Below are 15,363 nucleotides of genomic sequence, written 5' to 3'. Positions count from 1 at the left end.
GAATTACATTTTAGCACCAAAAGAGCTATTTTCATCAACGTTTTAAGCAGTGTTCCCTGCACCACCCCTAAAATCTACACCCATGTCTTGCATGGATCTATATGAGGCAGGAATAAAAAGCTGTAATAATAACATATGGGTGAAAATGTATTTAAATGTTATGCAGATTGCCTCTAGAATGCAATTTAATTCAGCTGGTTCAAGACCTCTGAATTGTCACTTACATCTCCAATTTGTTCAGAGTTAATCAAGTGGAATAATATGGCATTTCGGTCTGATTATCATGCAAGGCCCCCCCCCCCCACACTAACCTTTGCAAAGGAAAACAACTTAGATTTTATTTTGAAAACCACAACGGGAAGTCCTACTTGCATCTCCTCGCTGGCTTCACGATGATGATGCTGCGGTCTGCTGGTCTCGGACCGGCCAGGAAGGCATCCATCTGGTGCGTGTGTATCTCCTTGGAAAGTGCCATCCACGGATTGTGTTGCGGTCTGTTCCTGTCAGAAAGTAAGCGGAGAGCCGAGTGGAGCAGCAGGCCCAGAGAGGAGGTATGTGCTCCACATCATCAGCATTATTCTCACTTGTTGGCTGCTCTGTCATGTGTGAGGGGGGAATCCTCTCCTGGAGCAGGGAGACTTTGTTTCCATGTCCCCTGGCTACACGTCTGGGTGTCTGCCCTGCCTGCTGTTCCTGCCACCCTCCCAGGATCCACACACACCCTGAAGCCTAACTGCACCTCTTAACCTGGCAGCAGGGCGGTGTGATTATACTGAGGCCACTTTGCGCCATTAGATAGCAAGCTTGTCTTCATTGTGGATGGTGGAGAGGAGGGACTAGAGAGTTGGGAAGGCGGTTTCTAGGTCGCTAATGAACGCTGTGCAACCGATCATGCCGGATGGAGACCGGTTTCTTTGTGTCAAGTCGCACAAGTGGAAGTGTCATCATCCCACTGCGATCATACTAAAGCAGGGAAATTACTTATTTGCCTTTATAATCATCCAGTTTGATACTAACTGACTTGCGATTGCGTTTGATTTGCAGGTATTTATGTATTTAAATTGGCAAAAGAAATAATTATAAAAACAAGTACCCCATTTAATACCGGGGCCTGTAGTTTTATTATCATTTAAAACACGCGTTTTATTTGTAGTTGATGCCATGGTTGCATACTGAATCTGCAAACGAGTCATGTTTTATTACATATATGTTATCGTTCAGGTTTTGTGACAGGTAACATAAGCTCACCTGTTTACTATTGACGAACCGGCGTCAACTTCCATAGTGCTTACTGAGCAATAACCTCTGTAATATGATAATAACTTTATTATAGCCTGTAGCTGCTCACAGGCTTTAGGGAACACGGAATATTGCAGGAGTGTTTCACCTTTTAACTTGTAGCCTTTTTATTATAATTATATAACATTAAATCCTATTCCATCGTCCACAGTATCATCCATCAGATCTGGATGTGTGAAGGAGTCCGTGCCATGCAGTAAAGTTGCCGCACCCTCATACGTACGCATCCTGCACGCACACATGCACGCAAGCACGCAGGATGGGCACACACACACACTCAGCACATCATTAATACAGTGGTGTAAGAGAGAAGGGAGGAGGCAGATCCTGGAGATTGTGTCTTTGTTATTGGTGAATAGATAATCACTGGCAATGATCACACCCAGTTAACCCCAAAAAGTGATGTGAAGAAATTAATTTTGGATTATTTCTCCTGTCATTTTTGTGTTATTTAGAATCAAGTAGAAGAGAGTGAAGCAACAGAGTAGAGCCACCGTTGTGGTTGTGACCAGAGCTGTACCCAGAATTGTAGAAATAATGAGGCCATGAGAACCTCAATGCACCCTCACAAAATTTGGACTTGACACCCACAAGACAAGTGTGTCTTGACATTTTTTAAATATAAATATTTATTTATCCAGTTACACTAATATAATTGAGCATCGTTAAGGCATAAGGACTGTTTCAACTCTCCATGCTGCCAGGAATGAAAGTCTGGATACTGAATTAGAGCTGCAACAATTAGTCAATTAATCAGTTAGTCAGAAAACTGAAATCAAATAATTGTTTCAGTAATTTTCAAAGACAAAAAGCTAAACATTTGCTGGTTTCGTGCTTCTTAAATGTAAGAATTTGATGCTCTTCTTTGTCAGACAAAATAAATTGAATAACTTTGGATTTTTGGAATTGTGGTCAGTTAAAACATATTTGAGGACTCATCTTTGAGTACTTTACTTTGGCCCTGGGAAATTACACAGGACACGTTTCACTGTTTTCTGACATTTTGTTGACAAAACGATGCATCAAGAAAATAAAGGGTAGATTAATCAAAATTGAAATTAGCAGTTAGTTGCAGCCCTATACTAAATCTATTATTACTTGTGGTGTTAATGTCCTCCAAAATAAATTTAATGAGTCTAAAAGTACTGGGATTAGTCAATAACTACCATGCCCAACCCCAACCCCATGTGTACATTTTTAACTATTAAATGTAAACTCTGTACATGTCGCAAAAATCCTCAAATTGTCTAGAAAAAAATATCACAGACATGACCTCAATGTCTTCAGTGGAGTTACAGCCCTGGTTGTGAGTCTTTCGTTCAGAGTCGCATCTACTGTGGGCCTACCTGTGACTCCTCGTCTCAGGCACTACTGGCATTACTGAACAGGGCCTTCCATGCACAGTCCGAGGGGCCCAAAGTGTCAGGGGGGACCCCTGGCCTTCACCTGCAAAATGTGACACAAATTAACTGACCACAAAGAGAAGCAAAGAAACCAAAAAAAGACACAAGTTAGCAACAAAGAGAATAGGCTAAACAACCACAAAGAGAAACAAAACTACAAGATTTGCTGTATAACGAGAACAAAGAGACACAACAACAGCAACAATAATAACAACAACTAAAAAAAAGGCAAAATTAACACAAAATAGTGCGTCTTGCTCCAACATGCCGGGGCCTTTCCTTTTTCACATCTGTGCCATACTATCTCATAATCCATCCATGGTCACAGGATGTACGTCTGTTAGCAGTAGCAGTTTTAATTCAAACAGGAATTATACCTTTTCAGGCTCTTTTATTAGAAGCATAACAGTATTCAGCATTTTGCAAGAAAACATAAAATATTTGAGAATGTAAAATAATCATAATATAATGTCCTACCCTAGTAATTATTCAGTGACCCCAAAGATTCACATATCCTGATGCTGTCTACATCCTTAATATTACAAAAATAGCACTGCAGGTTAAATAATTGTGCAATAAGGCAGATATTTTTAATGCCCTTTAAGCACTTTATCTACTGGGTCATTTAATGTTGCTGCTAATTCCCCTGCAGGTGCTTGTTTCCTATCTAGGGTGCTCCTAAATGTTGGATTTTATTATTTTTTTTTTTTGTTTAATCTGTTGTGTGCTGTATGAGTGAATGCCTTTACTATTTTTGTCTTTCTGTGTCTTTGTTTAAGTGAGCTTACTGAGACAAATTCCAATAAATCATGTTGATATTGCAATAAAATACTGTATGTCGTGACCCCATCTGCATGTACTGATCTACATGTTGGGAAACACTGTGGTGCAGCAGAGCTGTTTGACATAAATGTAGTGTAAGGGAATGCACTTCAACTTTCTTTTAACATATTTTTCAGCCTCTATGATTCTGTCTGTATAGCCTCTCAGTGAGTGAAGATCATTGTAAATAGCTTTACGCAGCTTTACTCCTTTCAAAATAATGGCCTTATTGACTCTTGTCTGCCTTATTGTAATCCACAACTGGATTCAGCTTCTTTCTATTATACCACGACATCACTGTCTACTGGGACGTCAGGTCACAGGCAGTGACTGACACAGCCTGCTCAGTCTTGTAGCTGATGTCAGTCACAGCCTGACGGACTGGTCACAGGGCAGCATCACTGATTCTTGTCTCCGCTAGACTTACTACACAGCCTCAGGATGAGGTACTGGAAATTTATTCATTTTTTTCCTTTTTGTCTCAGGTGGAAAAAGCTGCTGTCACTGTAACTTTTCTTAGTCTGTTTGCACATTTCTATCAGCTGCCCACAATACCCGACACAAGCAGGGTTAGAAATTCATTAATGAATATGTGTCTCTCTCTTGTTTACAGACCAATAGCCATGTCTTCCAGCTCAGCGATGGTGCGAATCCTGATAAAAGGTGGCAAGGTGGTGAACGACGACTGCACCCAGGAGGCCGACGTCTACATCGAGAACGGCATCATCCAGCAGGTGGGGAAGGAGCTGATGATCCCAGGTGGAGCCAAAGTGATCGATGCCTCGGGAAAACTGGTCCTACCCGGAGGCATCGACACCAGCGTCCACCTGGAGGAGAGCTTCATGAACGCGACCACGGCGGATGACTTCTACAGCGGCACCAAGGTAACGTCCTGCTGGAAATAAGAGGACAGGAGGGTTTAGATTAGAAGTAGGGCGGCTGGAATTGTCCTAATTATAGAACAGAGCGTGTTTTTTGGTCAAAGTGTGACTGAATGCTTGAGATCCAGAAACTTGGGTTTGTAGTTCCAGTTTTTGTGATAAATTTAGCTCGATTCTTTTGGATATCCCTTTATCTTTGATATTGATTTTGATCACAAATGTGTTGTTTTCTCTGTCAGACAGAGATCGATGAAAGCTTTTCACTGATGCTAATTTTAGCCGAGTTGTCTGAGATGTTTCTTTAGTTTGGTTTTGATGAAATGAAACAGCTGTCTAAATATTTTGGCTTCAGTATGTTGGTTATTTGAGACACAACCAAAAAGATGTTTCAAGTAAAAGATGAAATTAGTGTATAATGTAAACAAGACTGCAATAGTAAAATTCAATACTAAATATGAAGCATTAAGACAGAATGATAGTATACAAACAGCATGTTTAATGTTATTTAAATTAGGCAGATGATGGTGACAGTTCAAACACTAAGAACGCCATATTGCTTGGAAGTATGGTCGGTTTTTTAGTAGTTACATACGTTAGATGTTGTCAGAAAGTATTGATCTTGGAGGCAGAGCCCAAGCACTTAGTTGATTAATCAATTTGTAAATGGATAAAAAACTTATTCAGAGACTATTTTAATAATCAATCGTTTTTTTTTTCATTTAAATTTTTATTGGAATCAAAATTGTTTCATACAACACAGCATACCTTCATCATTTTTTTGTTTTTTACAACAAAGTGGGAGAGAGGTAGAATAAAATCAAAAATAAATTTTAAGTGTATGTTGCAAAATCGTTCATACAAGTGACGACACCAATAGTATGTTTTTCTGAAGAGAAGAAACAATCGAACAATAAAAACAAAAGAAAAAAGAAAAAAAAACAAAAAAGAGAACAAACAAAGAAACAAACATACAATGACAAAAAACTAAAGAAATTGATAAAATCTAAGTGTCATTCTTTAAAGCATTTTTTCCTTTTATTTATTTATTTGTGCATGAAATCATACTAGGTAAGACTATTCAGTTTAATATGATTTTGTTGAAAAAGCCCATTATTACAATTCACAGTTTGCCTCAGAGGGCTTTACAGCAGAGAAAAGCAGTTCCATCAGCTCCTTCTGCTTGTGCATTTAAATTTTGTCCTTTCCGCCCCTTCTCACATCGTAGGTGGCTGGTTTAAAACTGTCCATGTTTCCGGATGGTTCTGGTAATCCCTGGTTTCTGGTTGTGGAGTGATTTAACTGCATGTACAGTTACTTCTGTTCTTTTACAAATTAAATCCACCACAGACTCAGAGTATTCACTGATGTCATCTGTGACCTTGATAGCAAAGTTCATCTGGTTTATCCAGCTATTTTATGGCTTTCTTAGTATTCTGTCATTGTAAACTGATTTTTTTGGATTTTAGACTGTTGGTTGGAAGAAACACCTCAGACTTGATGTGTAAAATGCTCCTCAAAGAGCCAGATGTCACAAATCCCGCTTTGAAATCACAAGTGTTAATCATGAACCAGATACACAGCAGACCGAATAATCTCTTAAAAACACGCACATAAAAAAGTGAACGAAGAGCATGCTGTGAGCTTAAGTGCAAACTAGACTTAGATGGGCATGTTTCACAATTTTACAGGCAACATTTTTCATCAATTATTGAAGAAAATTATCAGTGGATTTTTTGGCCCTACTTGGCAGTTCTATGTGTTTTTTCGGGAAGTGTCACGAGTCTGTGTTTCGCCAACATCACACGATGATGATTTGGCACGCTGCTGTTGGCGAGGCTGCCAGAGAGTGTGGTGTGAGGTCATCGTGGCTGCTGATGAAGACTGGGATAGCCCACTCTGCCTCAGAGCACCATGGTGACTCATCAGGCTGTAGCACTTTGAGATGATGGAGTATGCGAGGTGACGGAGGCCAGATTGTTTCAGTGGTTTTAGTGACTGGACAGATAGACCGCGGCGTGTAGACGCTGGTGACAGACACTATTCTCTCCGTCTCTCTCCTCGCCCCTCCCTGCCTGCTCCGCTGCCGCCTTGCTCCAAAATAAGTCCGGAGACAAATGCAGATCAGTATCTGTTTCCATGGATACTGTGGGGCTGCTGCAAAGACTGCTGCAAAGCCTTTTCACTCACGCCATTGTGCTTGGAGACAATGGTTCTCAGACACACGCCCCCCTCTTCCTCCCTCCCACTACACACCACTCCACTCTCTAGGGTCAGCTGACAGATGCTCAGCGAAGCATGCACTTATACACAAAACACACTCTGTTTTCACTTGTTAGGGTTATTAAGATTTACTGTAGTGTGAGTTTTAGATCATCTAAATCTGTTTTTGGGGGATAAAAAGTAAGAAGCGCTGATGTCGTAAAGAAATTATACTGTAATTGCTCCGAGTGCCTCTTGATTATACTGTGAGGGGCAGTCAATCCTTTAACTACTGAAGGATTTATATTTCCCTCAGCAGTCCTCTGCAAATAACCATAAGATAAGCGTTAATGGCAATTGAGGCTTCTACTTTTATGCTCAGAGCATGAGCTGTGTTGATCCGTAGATTACAGTTCCTTTGGTATTTATGGGTTTAATAAATTAATATCTTCTGCGACAACTTCATTTAATGCCTCACTGTCATGATCATTAATTTAATTTAAGGTGTCATTTAGTTATTCTCAGTTCATTTTAGTGTTTAATGGCAGTTAATCTAAAAATACAGAAATACACACAGACACGCAGGATCCCAATGCAAAAAAAAGTAATTACTGCAACAAATGACACCCAGAAAATAAAATCTACAGTAAAACACAATACAAATCGCAGAATTACATCCTATATTATAAGTAACCCGAGAGCTGTTTTTGCATTCCTCCCAGGCTGCTCTGGCTGGCGGTACGACGATGGTGATCGCACACATTCTGCCAGAGAAGAATGAGTCTCTGCTGGAAGCCTACGAGAAGTGCCGCAGCTCGGCCGACTCCAAAGCCTGCTGTGACTACGCTCTGCATGTGGGAGTTACTTGGTGGGGACCGAAGGTATCTCCGACACTATGCTTTCCTCTTCTCATGATTTATTTATTTTTTCCCAAATCATCATTTAGCAACAAAAAATATGTCTTAAACTGTTTGCAATAAGCAGCCATCAATGTTCAAAGGATATGAAGAGGAGTGAATCATTTTCTAAACAATAGTTGTTTTTTTTAATGCCAGGACAAAGCAAAAGTTGTACTTGGAAGGATACATCTCTGACTATATAATTGTTGAACACTAGTTCAAGTTAGTGACATAAGAAATAAGCTCTTAGTGTTTGGTTAAAAAGAATCTAGAGTAAAAGGATTATACTAACAAATAAAAGTGACAAAAACTACAAATACACTAATTGCTGAGCCCTGGGTTCAGGTTCATTTTAACTTATTTGCATTTTTTTTGCAGGTGCGAGCTGAAATGGAGAAGCTGGTGAGGGAGAAAGGCGTGAACTCCTTTCAGATGTTCATGGCCTATAAGGACACATTCATGCTGAGGGACAGCGAGCTCTTCCAGGCTCTGCAGCACTGTAAGGACATCGGAGCCATAGCAAGAGTCCATGCTGAGAACGGGGAACTGGTGGCAGAGGTGAGGGGGAATCATTTCTCTTCTTTCTTATTCTGACTTCAATCTACTATGTCTGTTATACAAAGTAGATGATCATAGATGCTTGTTGTGTAAATGAACGTTGTACTATTTTGCTGAATACATTATTCATGGCATTCTCTTTCCAGGGTGCAAAGGAAGCATTGGACCTGGGCATCAGTGGCCCAGAGGGGATTGAAATCAGCAGGCCTGAAGAGGTATGATAGGCACGATTATCCTGATTTCTCCTCTAATATCTAGGGTCAGTTGAGCTAAAATAAAGTTTTATTATACTCAGACTCTTCTCAAGATTATTAATATAATTTCTGTGATTCAATAAATCCAGTCAATATCTTAATATCTCACTGTGAGTCCTTAAAAGCGTGTGTTTCTTTTCAGTTGGAAGCAGAGGCAACCCACAGGGCAATAACCATCGCCAACAGGGTGAGTGACATCTCTTCAGCATAAATAAATAAATACTGTGTAATGCTGAAAACACAAGATCACTTTCTCTATATGATATACTGTATCTTGTGTGTGTGTTTTCTGGTAGGCCCACTGCCCGATCTATCTTGTCAATGTGTCCAGTATGTCTGCGGGAGATGTCGTCGCTACAGCTAAGATGCAGGGTAAGACCTGTTTTCTGTTGGGAATTTCCCCAAAGCAAGTAGTGTGAAAAATGAAATTATAAAAAATGCAATACCTACATTTAAAAAATAATTGCTTTGAGATGTCATAGGAGATGTACTTTTAAAATTGTATTTTCCCAAATTTTAGAAAGGGTAGCTCCATTAAATTCACTGACCTGAAGACATTTTTGATGAGAAAAAAAAAATGTTTCTTTAAAAACCCTGAAAACCAAATTAAACAGGACCCAGTGCTCATGCTGTGGGTCGTAGGGCGCAGCACTGGTTGACCATGCCCACATATTTTGGAATTGCTGAAATCATCAATTCATGAAATCATAATTTTTAAATCTCTACAAACAGTTATCTATAACTGTCTGTAGGGAAGAGGATTTTAGATTTTAGCTTATAGTCCCAGGAGTATTTACCAGTTGGATTTGAGTGGGTTTTGGTTGGCAGGTAAACAATCTGTGTGGAGGGTAAAAGTGGTGTAACGTACTGGCTGAAATGCAATTGTAGAACCCAATTTTAATTCATCGGCATTCATATGCAGTTATCTTTTTATACAGATTAGCCAAAATGTTGTCTGGACCTGCCTCACGTTGCTAATTGAACTGTTAACAAAGTAACAGCACATGGAAGAGAAAGTCTTGGCCTGCTGTGTCCACTGGCTACACCAGAACCCCCAAAATATTGCCCCCAAGTGCTTTTCATCGTCAGACTGATAGCCTAGATTGATCCTTTTTTGGAGAAAGTGGGACACAATTATCAAATCAATATTTAATTTCAGTCTCTGTATTTTGGAGATTTATCTAATGGTTTGTGTGAACGTGAATTATGTCTCCTGCAGATCCTTTTGACTAGAAGCAAAAATAACTGTTCCAAATTCTGGCGTAAGAGAAACCAGATTAGTATGGACTTTTTCAAAGACACAGTCAACTAATGACTCACTGGAACTGATTATTTTGCCCTTCCACTCACTATTTTAAGCACACTAAGGAACAACAGTGCCTATACTCCTGTGTAATGAATTTAACGTCCTTAACTTCCCTGTTATACTAACATGTAAGGAAAAGTAAACTTTCTAAATAATTTTCTGGTCAAAAAAAAGGGTTTTTTCAAACAGCCACTAGTATGTATTAAAGTGGAACAAGTCACAGTTTGCCTGCTTAATCTTTTAATCTCTTGCTTGGTTAATCTCTGCCTGTTTTCTCACAACACTCTTTTCACTGTCATTTAATCCAGTGTGATCCATATTTTTCTGTGTAACTACAGGTAAGGTGGTCCACGGTGAGACGACCACAGCCCACGCTGTGCTGAACGGTATGCAGTACTATCATTTTGATTGGGCCCATGCTGCTGCCCACGTTACCGTGCCTCCTCTGCGCCTGGACCCAAATACTCCAAATTTCCTAATGAGCCTGCTGGGAAAGTGAGGAAAACACTAGAAAATTAGAGTAAATATATTGTGATTCCAGCGCCTCTGGTGTTTCAGCAGTATTAAACGTGACCTTTTATCTCACTCTGTTCGGCCGCAGTGACACTCTGAATGTTGTGGGGTCCGATCACCGACCGTTCACCATCAAACAGAGAGCCATGGGCAAGGATGACTTCACAAAGATCCCTCATGGGCTTCCTGGAGTTCAGGATCGCATGAGCGTCATCTGGGAGAAAGGAGTGGTACGTGTAGCTCTTTTGTTCCTGTCCAAGAACTTCTATAAATAGGACACTTGATTTGTTTACACAAAAAATCTGATTATGGTGCCCTTGTTTTTCAGTCAGATGTTTGTTTGTGTGTTTTGTAATTCTCTTTTTATTGATTTATGTGAACGTACAAAACCCAAATAAACATAAAGGCATTACAATCATGTTTAAAGGGATAATAAATAAATAGATAAATGAAATAAAAAAATAGATAAATAAATAAAATAGAATCAACAAATAATTAGGTGGAACAAAAGAAGGGGGGTAATAAATTAAATAAAAACAATAAAATAAAATAAGTGTCGAAAGTAAGTAGAGAGGGAAGTTTGGTATAAAAGGGTATTGGATCAAAGCATAAAGATGTAGACTAGTTACACTACAATGTGGTCTGGTAAAAGAAACATAAACTATCCATTTTGTTCTGTGTGTGGTTTTAAGTAAATCCTTTAGATATAGAAAGATATTTTAAGTCGTCTTTTTTTTATAATTCACAGATTGGAGGAAAGATGGATGAGAATCGCTTTGTTGCAGTCACAAGCTCAAACGCAGCCAAGATCTACAACCTCTACCCGAGGAAAGGAAGGATCATCCCCGGAGCAGATGCTGATGTGGTGGTCTGGGACCCCGAGGGATCCAAGTATGAAACTCGATCCATCCATTCATCGACCGGCTCGTCTCACTGAAGCTTTTATCTCGAATCCCCGAAGCTGATTAGCTTTTTGTCTGATTTAACTGGGTCATCTCTTTTCTTTCTCATCTCTGTCTGCAGGACCATTTCTGTGGATAACCAGGTCCAGGGAGGAGATATAAACCTGTATGAAGGTCTGCGTTGTCATGGCGTACCGCTGGTTACCATCAGCCGTGGACGTCTGGTCTATGAAAATGGCATGTTCACGTGTGCTGAGGGCTCTGGAAAGTTTTGCCCACTGAGGACCTTCCCAGATTACCTCTACAAGAAGATGGTTCAGAGGGAAAAGGTATCAGACACAACTGTCTGTCCTTCTGTTGTTTTCTCACTTCATTCTTCACTTCTTCTATTCCTTTCTTTCTGTCTTTCTTTCCTTCCTTTATATCTTTTTTCCTTTTTTTTCCCTTCTTGAGTTTCCCTCTTTAGTTTCCTTGTTTCACTCTTCATTTCTTCCATTCCTTCTTTCCCAGTTTCTTTCTTTTCCTTATTTTCATTCCTTCTTTTGTTTCATGCTTTTAACTTCTCCTCTTTAGTATCTTTCCTTCTTTCTCTCCCATATTTGCATTCCTTCTTTAGTTTCCTTGTTTCCTTGCTTCTCGACCTTTCCTCTTTTGTTTCCTTGTTTGTTTTATCAATTCCTTTCTTCCTTCATTCATCTTTTTTCCCTCCCTTTCTTTTGCTTCTTTAGTCATAATTGTCAGTAGAGTAATTAGACTCTGATGAGCTCTGATGAGACTCTGATTTCTCCGTACACACTACCGGCCAGTGCTGGTGTCTGTGCCTCGAGTGTCAGCATGTGGTACAAAAACATAAACTGGATGCTTATTTCATGTACTGTATACCCAGTCATTTGTCCTGTTATCTTGACACGGCCGAACACATTGACTTTGTGATGAAAAAAACAAATGTTTTGACCGTGACATGATTTGAACACAACCTTTTGATTTGAACTTGGCCATCGGATCAACCAGTATTAAACTATTTCAGACACGTCTTTTGCTACAACATGTTTGTTACCCTGATTTTATACATATGTATGGTTAATATATTTGTGTGTGTGTGTGTGTGTGTGTGTGTTGACATGATGACCTACCAGAGCCAGGCTGTGAAAGCAGTGGAGCGGGAGCCCTACAAAGGTGAGGTGGTTGCAGTGGCCAACTCAGGAAAGAGGGACATTGGGGTTTCAGATCTGGACACTCCGACGCGCCCCTGCACCCGACACGGGGGCGTGAGGGACCTCCAAGAGTCCAGCTTCAGCCTGTCTGGTAAGAATCAACAGATTAATTCAGATACCAGAGTGACATTTCTATATTTCTTTCATAAAATGTTCTTTGCCTGAAAACTCAAATATTCCTACATACACTGGTACATACACATACACTACAGTACTTTTGGTGAAACTTGGAAATGCTGTTTTTTGTTACAGTTTTCCAACCTTTAAAACATACAATATTTGGCCTGATGAGGGTGCTATGGTCAAGGGACCAACCTGAGAAAATTGACTTGATTTCTGTCAAACACAAGAGAAGAAGTTACATGTTACAAGTTAACAAGAAAGCGAAAAGAAATAATAATAATAATAATAATAATAATAATAATAATAATAATCTCATGTATTCATTTTATCACTTTGTATCTCTCCCTCTTTAAACAAATGTTCAGGTAATTTCCTTTTCCCTAATTTCTTTCAGTTTGTGGGACATTTCTTCCCAAGTTCCTAATTGCCTTTTTAGCCGTGTTTTCAAGAGTAATCAAACCAGTTTTCTCAGGTTCCAGAGGTTTAAATGCATGTGAAAGGCATGTGAAAGCCGCACAAAAAAACTGATATTCCAGGTTTCAGAGGGTTAATCGCACTTTTCAAAGGAATGTTACTTGCCAAACCAAGGTATATAGAAAGGTTATACATCCCTTTTTCAATTTTTTTTCTTTACATTTACACATATTCAGACCTTGGAGCTACATAGACTTTGTAAGACAAGTATTTTTATGTCTTAATTAGAGGGATTTGGCATTGGAGAGCTAACTTTAGATGAGAGGAGAGATAGGAACTGACATGCAACAAAGGTCTGTGGCCAAACTCAGAACTGTTTATGGTTAGCACCTTAACCCCTAGGCCACCAGGGCATCGCCACTCAGTACACTTGTAGGGCAAATAAGGAAGTTAGTGAGATTTTTTTTGGCATTAAATGTGCGATATGTTTGTGCCAGAGGTTTAGTTTAGCCTTTGTTTTTGAGTATAACCATTATTCAGGGCATAAATGTGTACATTACACCCAAATACTTTCCAATCTGGAGCTTAACAAAAGCTGTTTAAAGACAACATTAAAACTTAACTGAGCTGCACATAAAACACTAAAAAGCAGTTCCTCGTGTGTCACTGCTGAACCACATGATCATGTTCCCTCCAGGTGCCCAGATCGATGACAATATTCCAAAGAGATCCTCGGCCAGGATCCTCGCTCCTCCTGGAGGCAGATCCAGCGGGATCTGGTAACCAATCTGACGGCCACTTCATGAAGCGGAAAAATTACACCTGAGGGAAGCATATGGCCACGCAAGATTTGTTTTTCTTTCTGGAAGCTTAGAATATGTGTGGGGTAATGGAGTCATGTTTTTATTTTGAACTCAGCACTGTTACATAAAACTGTATTGTCGTAATAATACTGGATGAAGGAAAATTATTGCTAAGTTATAGCTACAAAATTTCAGTCGAATGTTAACCAAATATAAGTAGCAATTAAAAAAATGAGTTGACATTAAATTACTTTGGCTATTGGATCACATTAGGGGAAATATCTTACTAATAGTTTTAGGAGTATGAAGGCGAGTCGTGGTTTTTCTGATGCGATTGTTTTACCTCACTGTAAAATACGAATTTTGCACTTGTATCATGTACTATTTAGATGCCTTTTTACATGATTTAATGTCACAAATATCACAAATGTCTTTGTACTGCGAGCCATGGTGAATGAAATGTAATAATTTATTACAAGGGTGTCGGCATGACATTAAAATGCCAGTTGTGAAAAGTATAGTTGACCAATTGAGGAAAATATCAGAATGCAAGCTAACCTTTTTATGTGTTTGTTTATTTATTTTTTATATTGCATTATTTGTGCTATTTTCCGTCCATGCTACTGTGTTAGAATTATCTCTTAAGTACGAACGAGGTCTTTGTTCAGTAGTTTGTCAAATTAGAAGTTCAGATCATGTTTACAGCCTTATAGCAGAATAGACTTCTGTTCCACCCCCACCAAATGTGAATGAACCTATGCTGTGTGTCCTGTGCACGGTAGCAGAGTTAGAACTACGGTAATAAGCACTAATATTGCTCATGTTATGCAGCATACTTTGTGATCGTATCCATTTTTCCACAGAGAGCAAAAAGTCTCACCCAAACTGCCTTTTTCTCACCTGAGAACACTGACACCCACAAACACATCGTCCCGCACCGCCGGCGCAGATCATGACATGTTGATCGCTGTCATTTGTTTTAGAGTGGGCACATTTTACTGGTCTGGGTTCAACATGTTCCCCTGACTGACACTTCCAATGTAACACATCACTGTGAAGCATATAGAGAAGGTGAGATGATCCTCTAGTGTTCACAGAGTTGAAGTTTAACCGCAGTCAAATAATGCCATTTCTTCAGGGGATCAAATGCCTTCACACTGAACATCACTGAGAGCTCAGCATCTTTACTGGAAGGCATGCTTCTTAAACAACTTCTTCTGTAACAACTACAGCAAAAAGCACTGATACTACTACTGTATTTTTATTGCTTGTGTTTAGTTTTTCTTGTGAATATTTGTCTTAGGAACTGATTTTGTTGTGTTCTTGTTAAAACTGCAGTGTAAGAAGAGATGCACGCAAGATTTTGATCATGTTTAGATACCGTTTTGTTCAGAAGATCCTCAGTAAAAGTCCTACTTTAATTGTTTCGTTTGTTTTTGACAGATTTCACTTTTAGAAGCTACAATGAATCTTGTTTGTGTCTTTCCGCCTCCCAATTTTACACTGGTGCTGAACAATGTGTTTTCACATTGAAATTCCTTTTATCTTCTTTTTTCTCTTGCAGCTCTTTATCACATGATTTGAGTGCAAATAAACCACAATGAAATCTCAAACTGAATCCTGTGTCTGATTGCTGACCCCTGGTGGAAAATACCTGAGGATATTTACTCAAGTACTGCACTTGCACTGTACCTTTCTTTAAAACCCCTCACTTTTATGCTAATTTATACTTCTTCAGTACATTTCAGAGAAAAATTTTACTTTTTACTCCAC

The 15,363-nt window shown here is 39.3% G+C and overlaps 1 protein-coding gene across 2 annotated transcripts; it reads left to right on the top strand.

Annotated features, from left to right (window-relative positions):
• The first annotated feature begins 456 nt into the window (after positions 1 to 456).
• dpysl5a (dihydropyrimidinase like 5a) lies at positions 457 to 15,094 on the top strand. Of its 2 annotated transcripts, none has more exons than XM_042500543.1 (13): positions 457 to 551; positions 4,138 to 4,408; positions 7,327 to 7,485; positions 7,882 to 8,061; positions 8,208 to 8,276; positions 8,458 to 8,502; positions 8,612 to 8,687; positions 9,960 to 10,116; positions 10,223 to 10,364; positions 10,883 to 11,025; positions 11,158 to 11,365; positions 12,173 to 12,341; positions 13,485 to 15,094. In XM_042500543.1, the coding sequence occupies exons 2-13, from the start codon at positions 4,148 to 4,150 to the stop codon at positions 13,568 to 13,570; spliced, it is 1,695 nt and encodes a 564-aa protein (XP_042356477.1). In that variant the 5' UTR covers positions 457 to 551; positions 4,138 to 4,147; the 3' UTR covers positions 13,571 to 15,094. The 2 variants fall into 2 exon arrangements, with proteins under 2 accessions (XP_042356477.1, XP_042356475.1); XM_042500541.1 differs by lacking the exon at positions 457 to 551 and adding an exon at positions 3,912 to 3,970.
• The last annotated feature ends 269 nt before the right edge of the window (positions 15,095 to 15,363 follow it).

The sequence above is a fragment of the Plectropomus leopardus genome, chromosome 14 (genome assembly GCF_008729295.1).
Source record: "Plectropomus leopardus isolate mb chromosome 14, YSFRI_Pleo_2.0, whole genome shotgun sequence".
Classification (NCBI taxonomy): Eukaryota; Metazoa; Chordata; class Actinopteri; order Perciformes; family Serranidae; genus Plectropomus; species Plectropomus leopardus.
Note: the sequence above shows the minus strand (reverse complement) of the source record. Positions and strands in the feature narration are given on the sequence as shown.

Excerpts from the sequence above, each read along its gene's own strand:
- dpysl5a (XM_042500541.1), top strand. Across the intron at positions 8,503-8,611 it reads CAATAACCATCGCCAACAGG|GCCCACTGCCCGATCTATCT; the intron begins GTGAGTGACATC and ends GTTTTCTGGTAG. Across the intron at positions 11,026-11,157 it reads TGGGACCCCGAGGGATCCAA|GACCATTTCTGTGGATAACC; the intron begins GTATGAAACTCG and ends CTCTGTCTGCAG.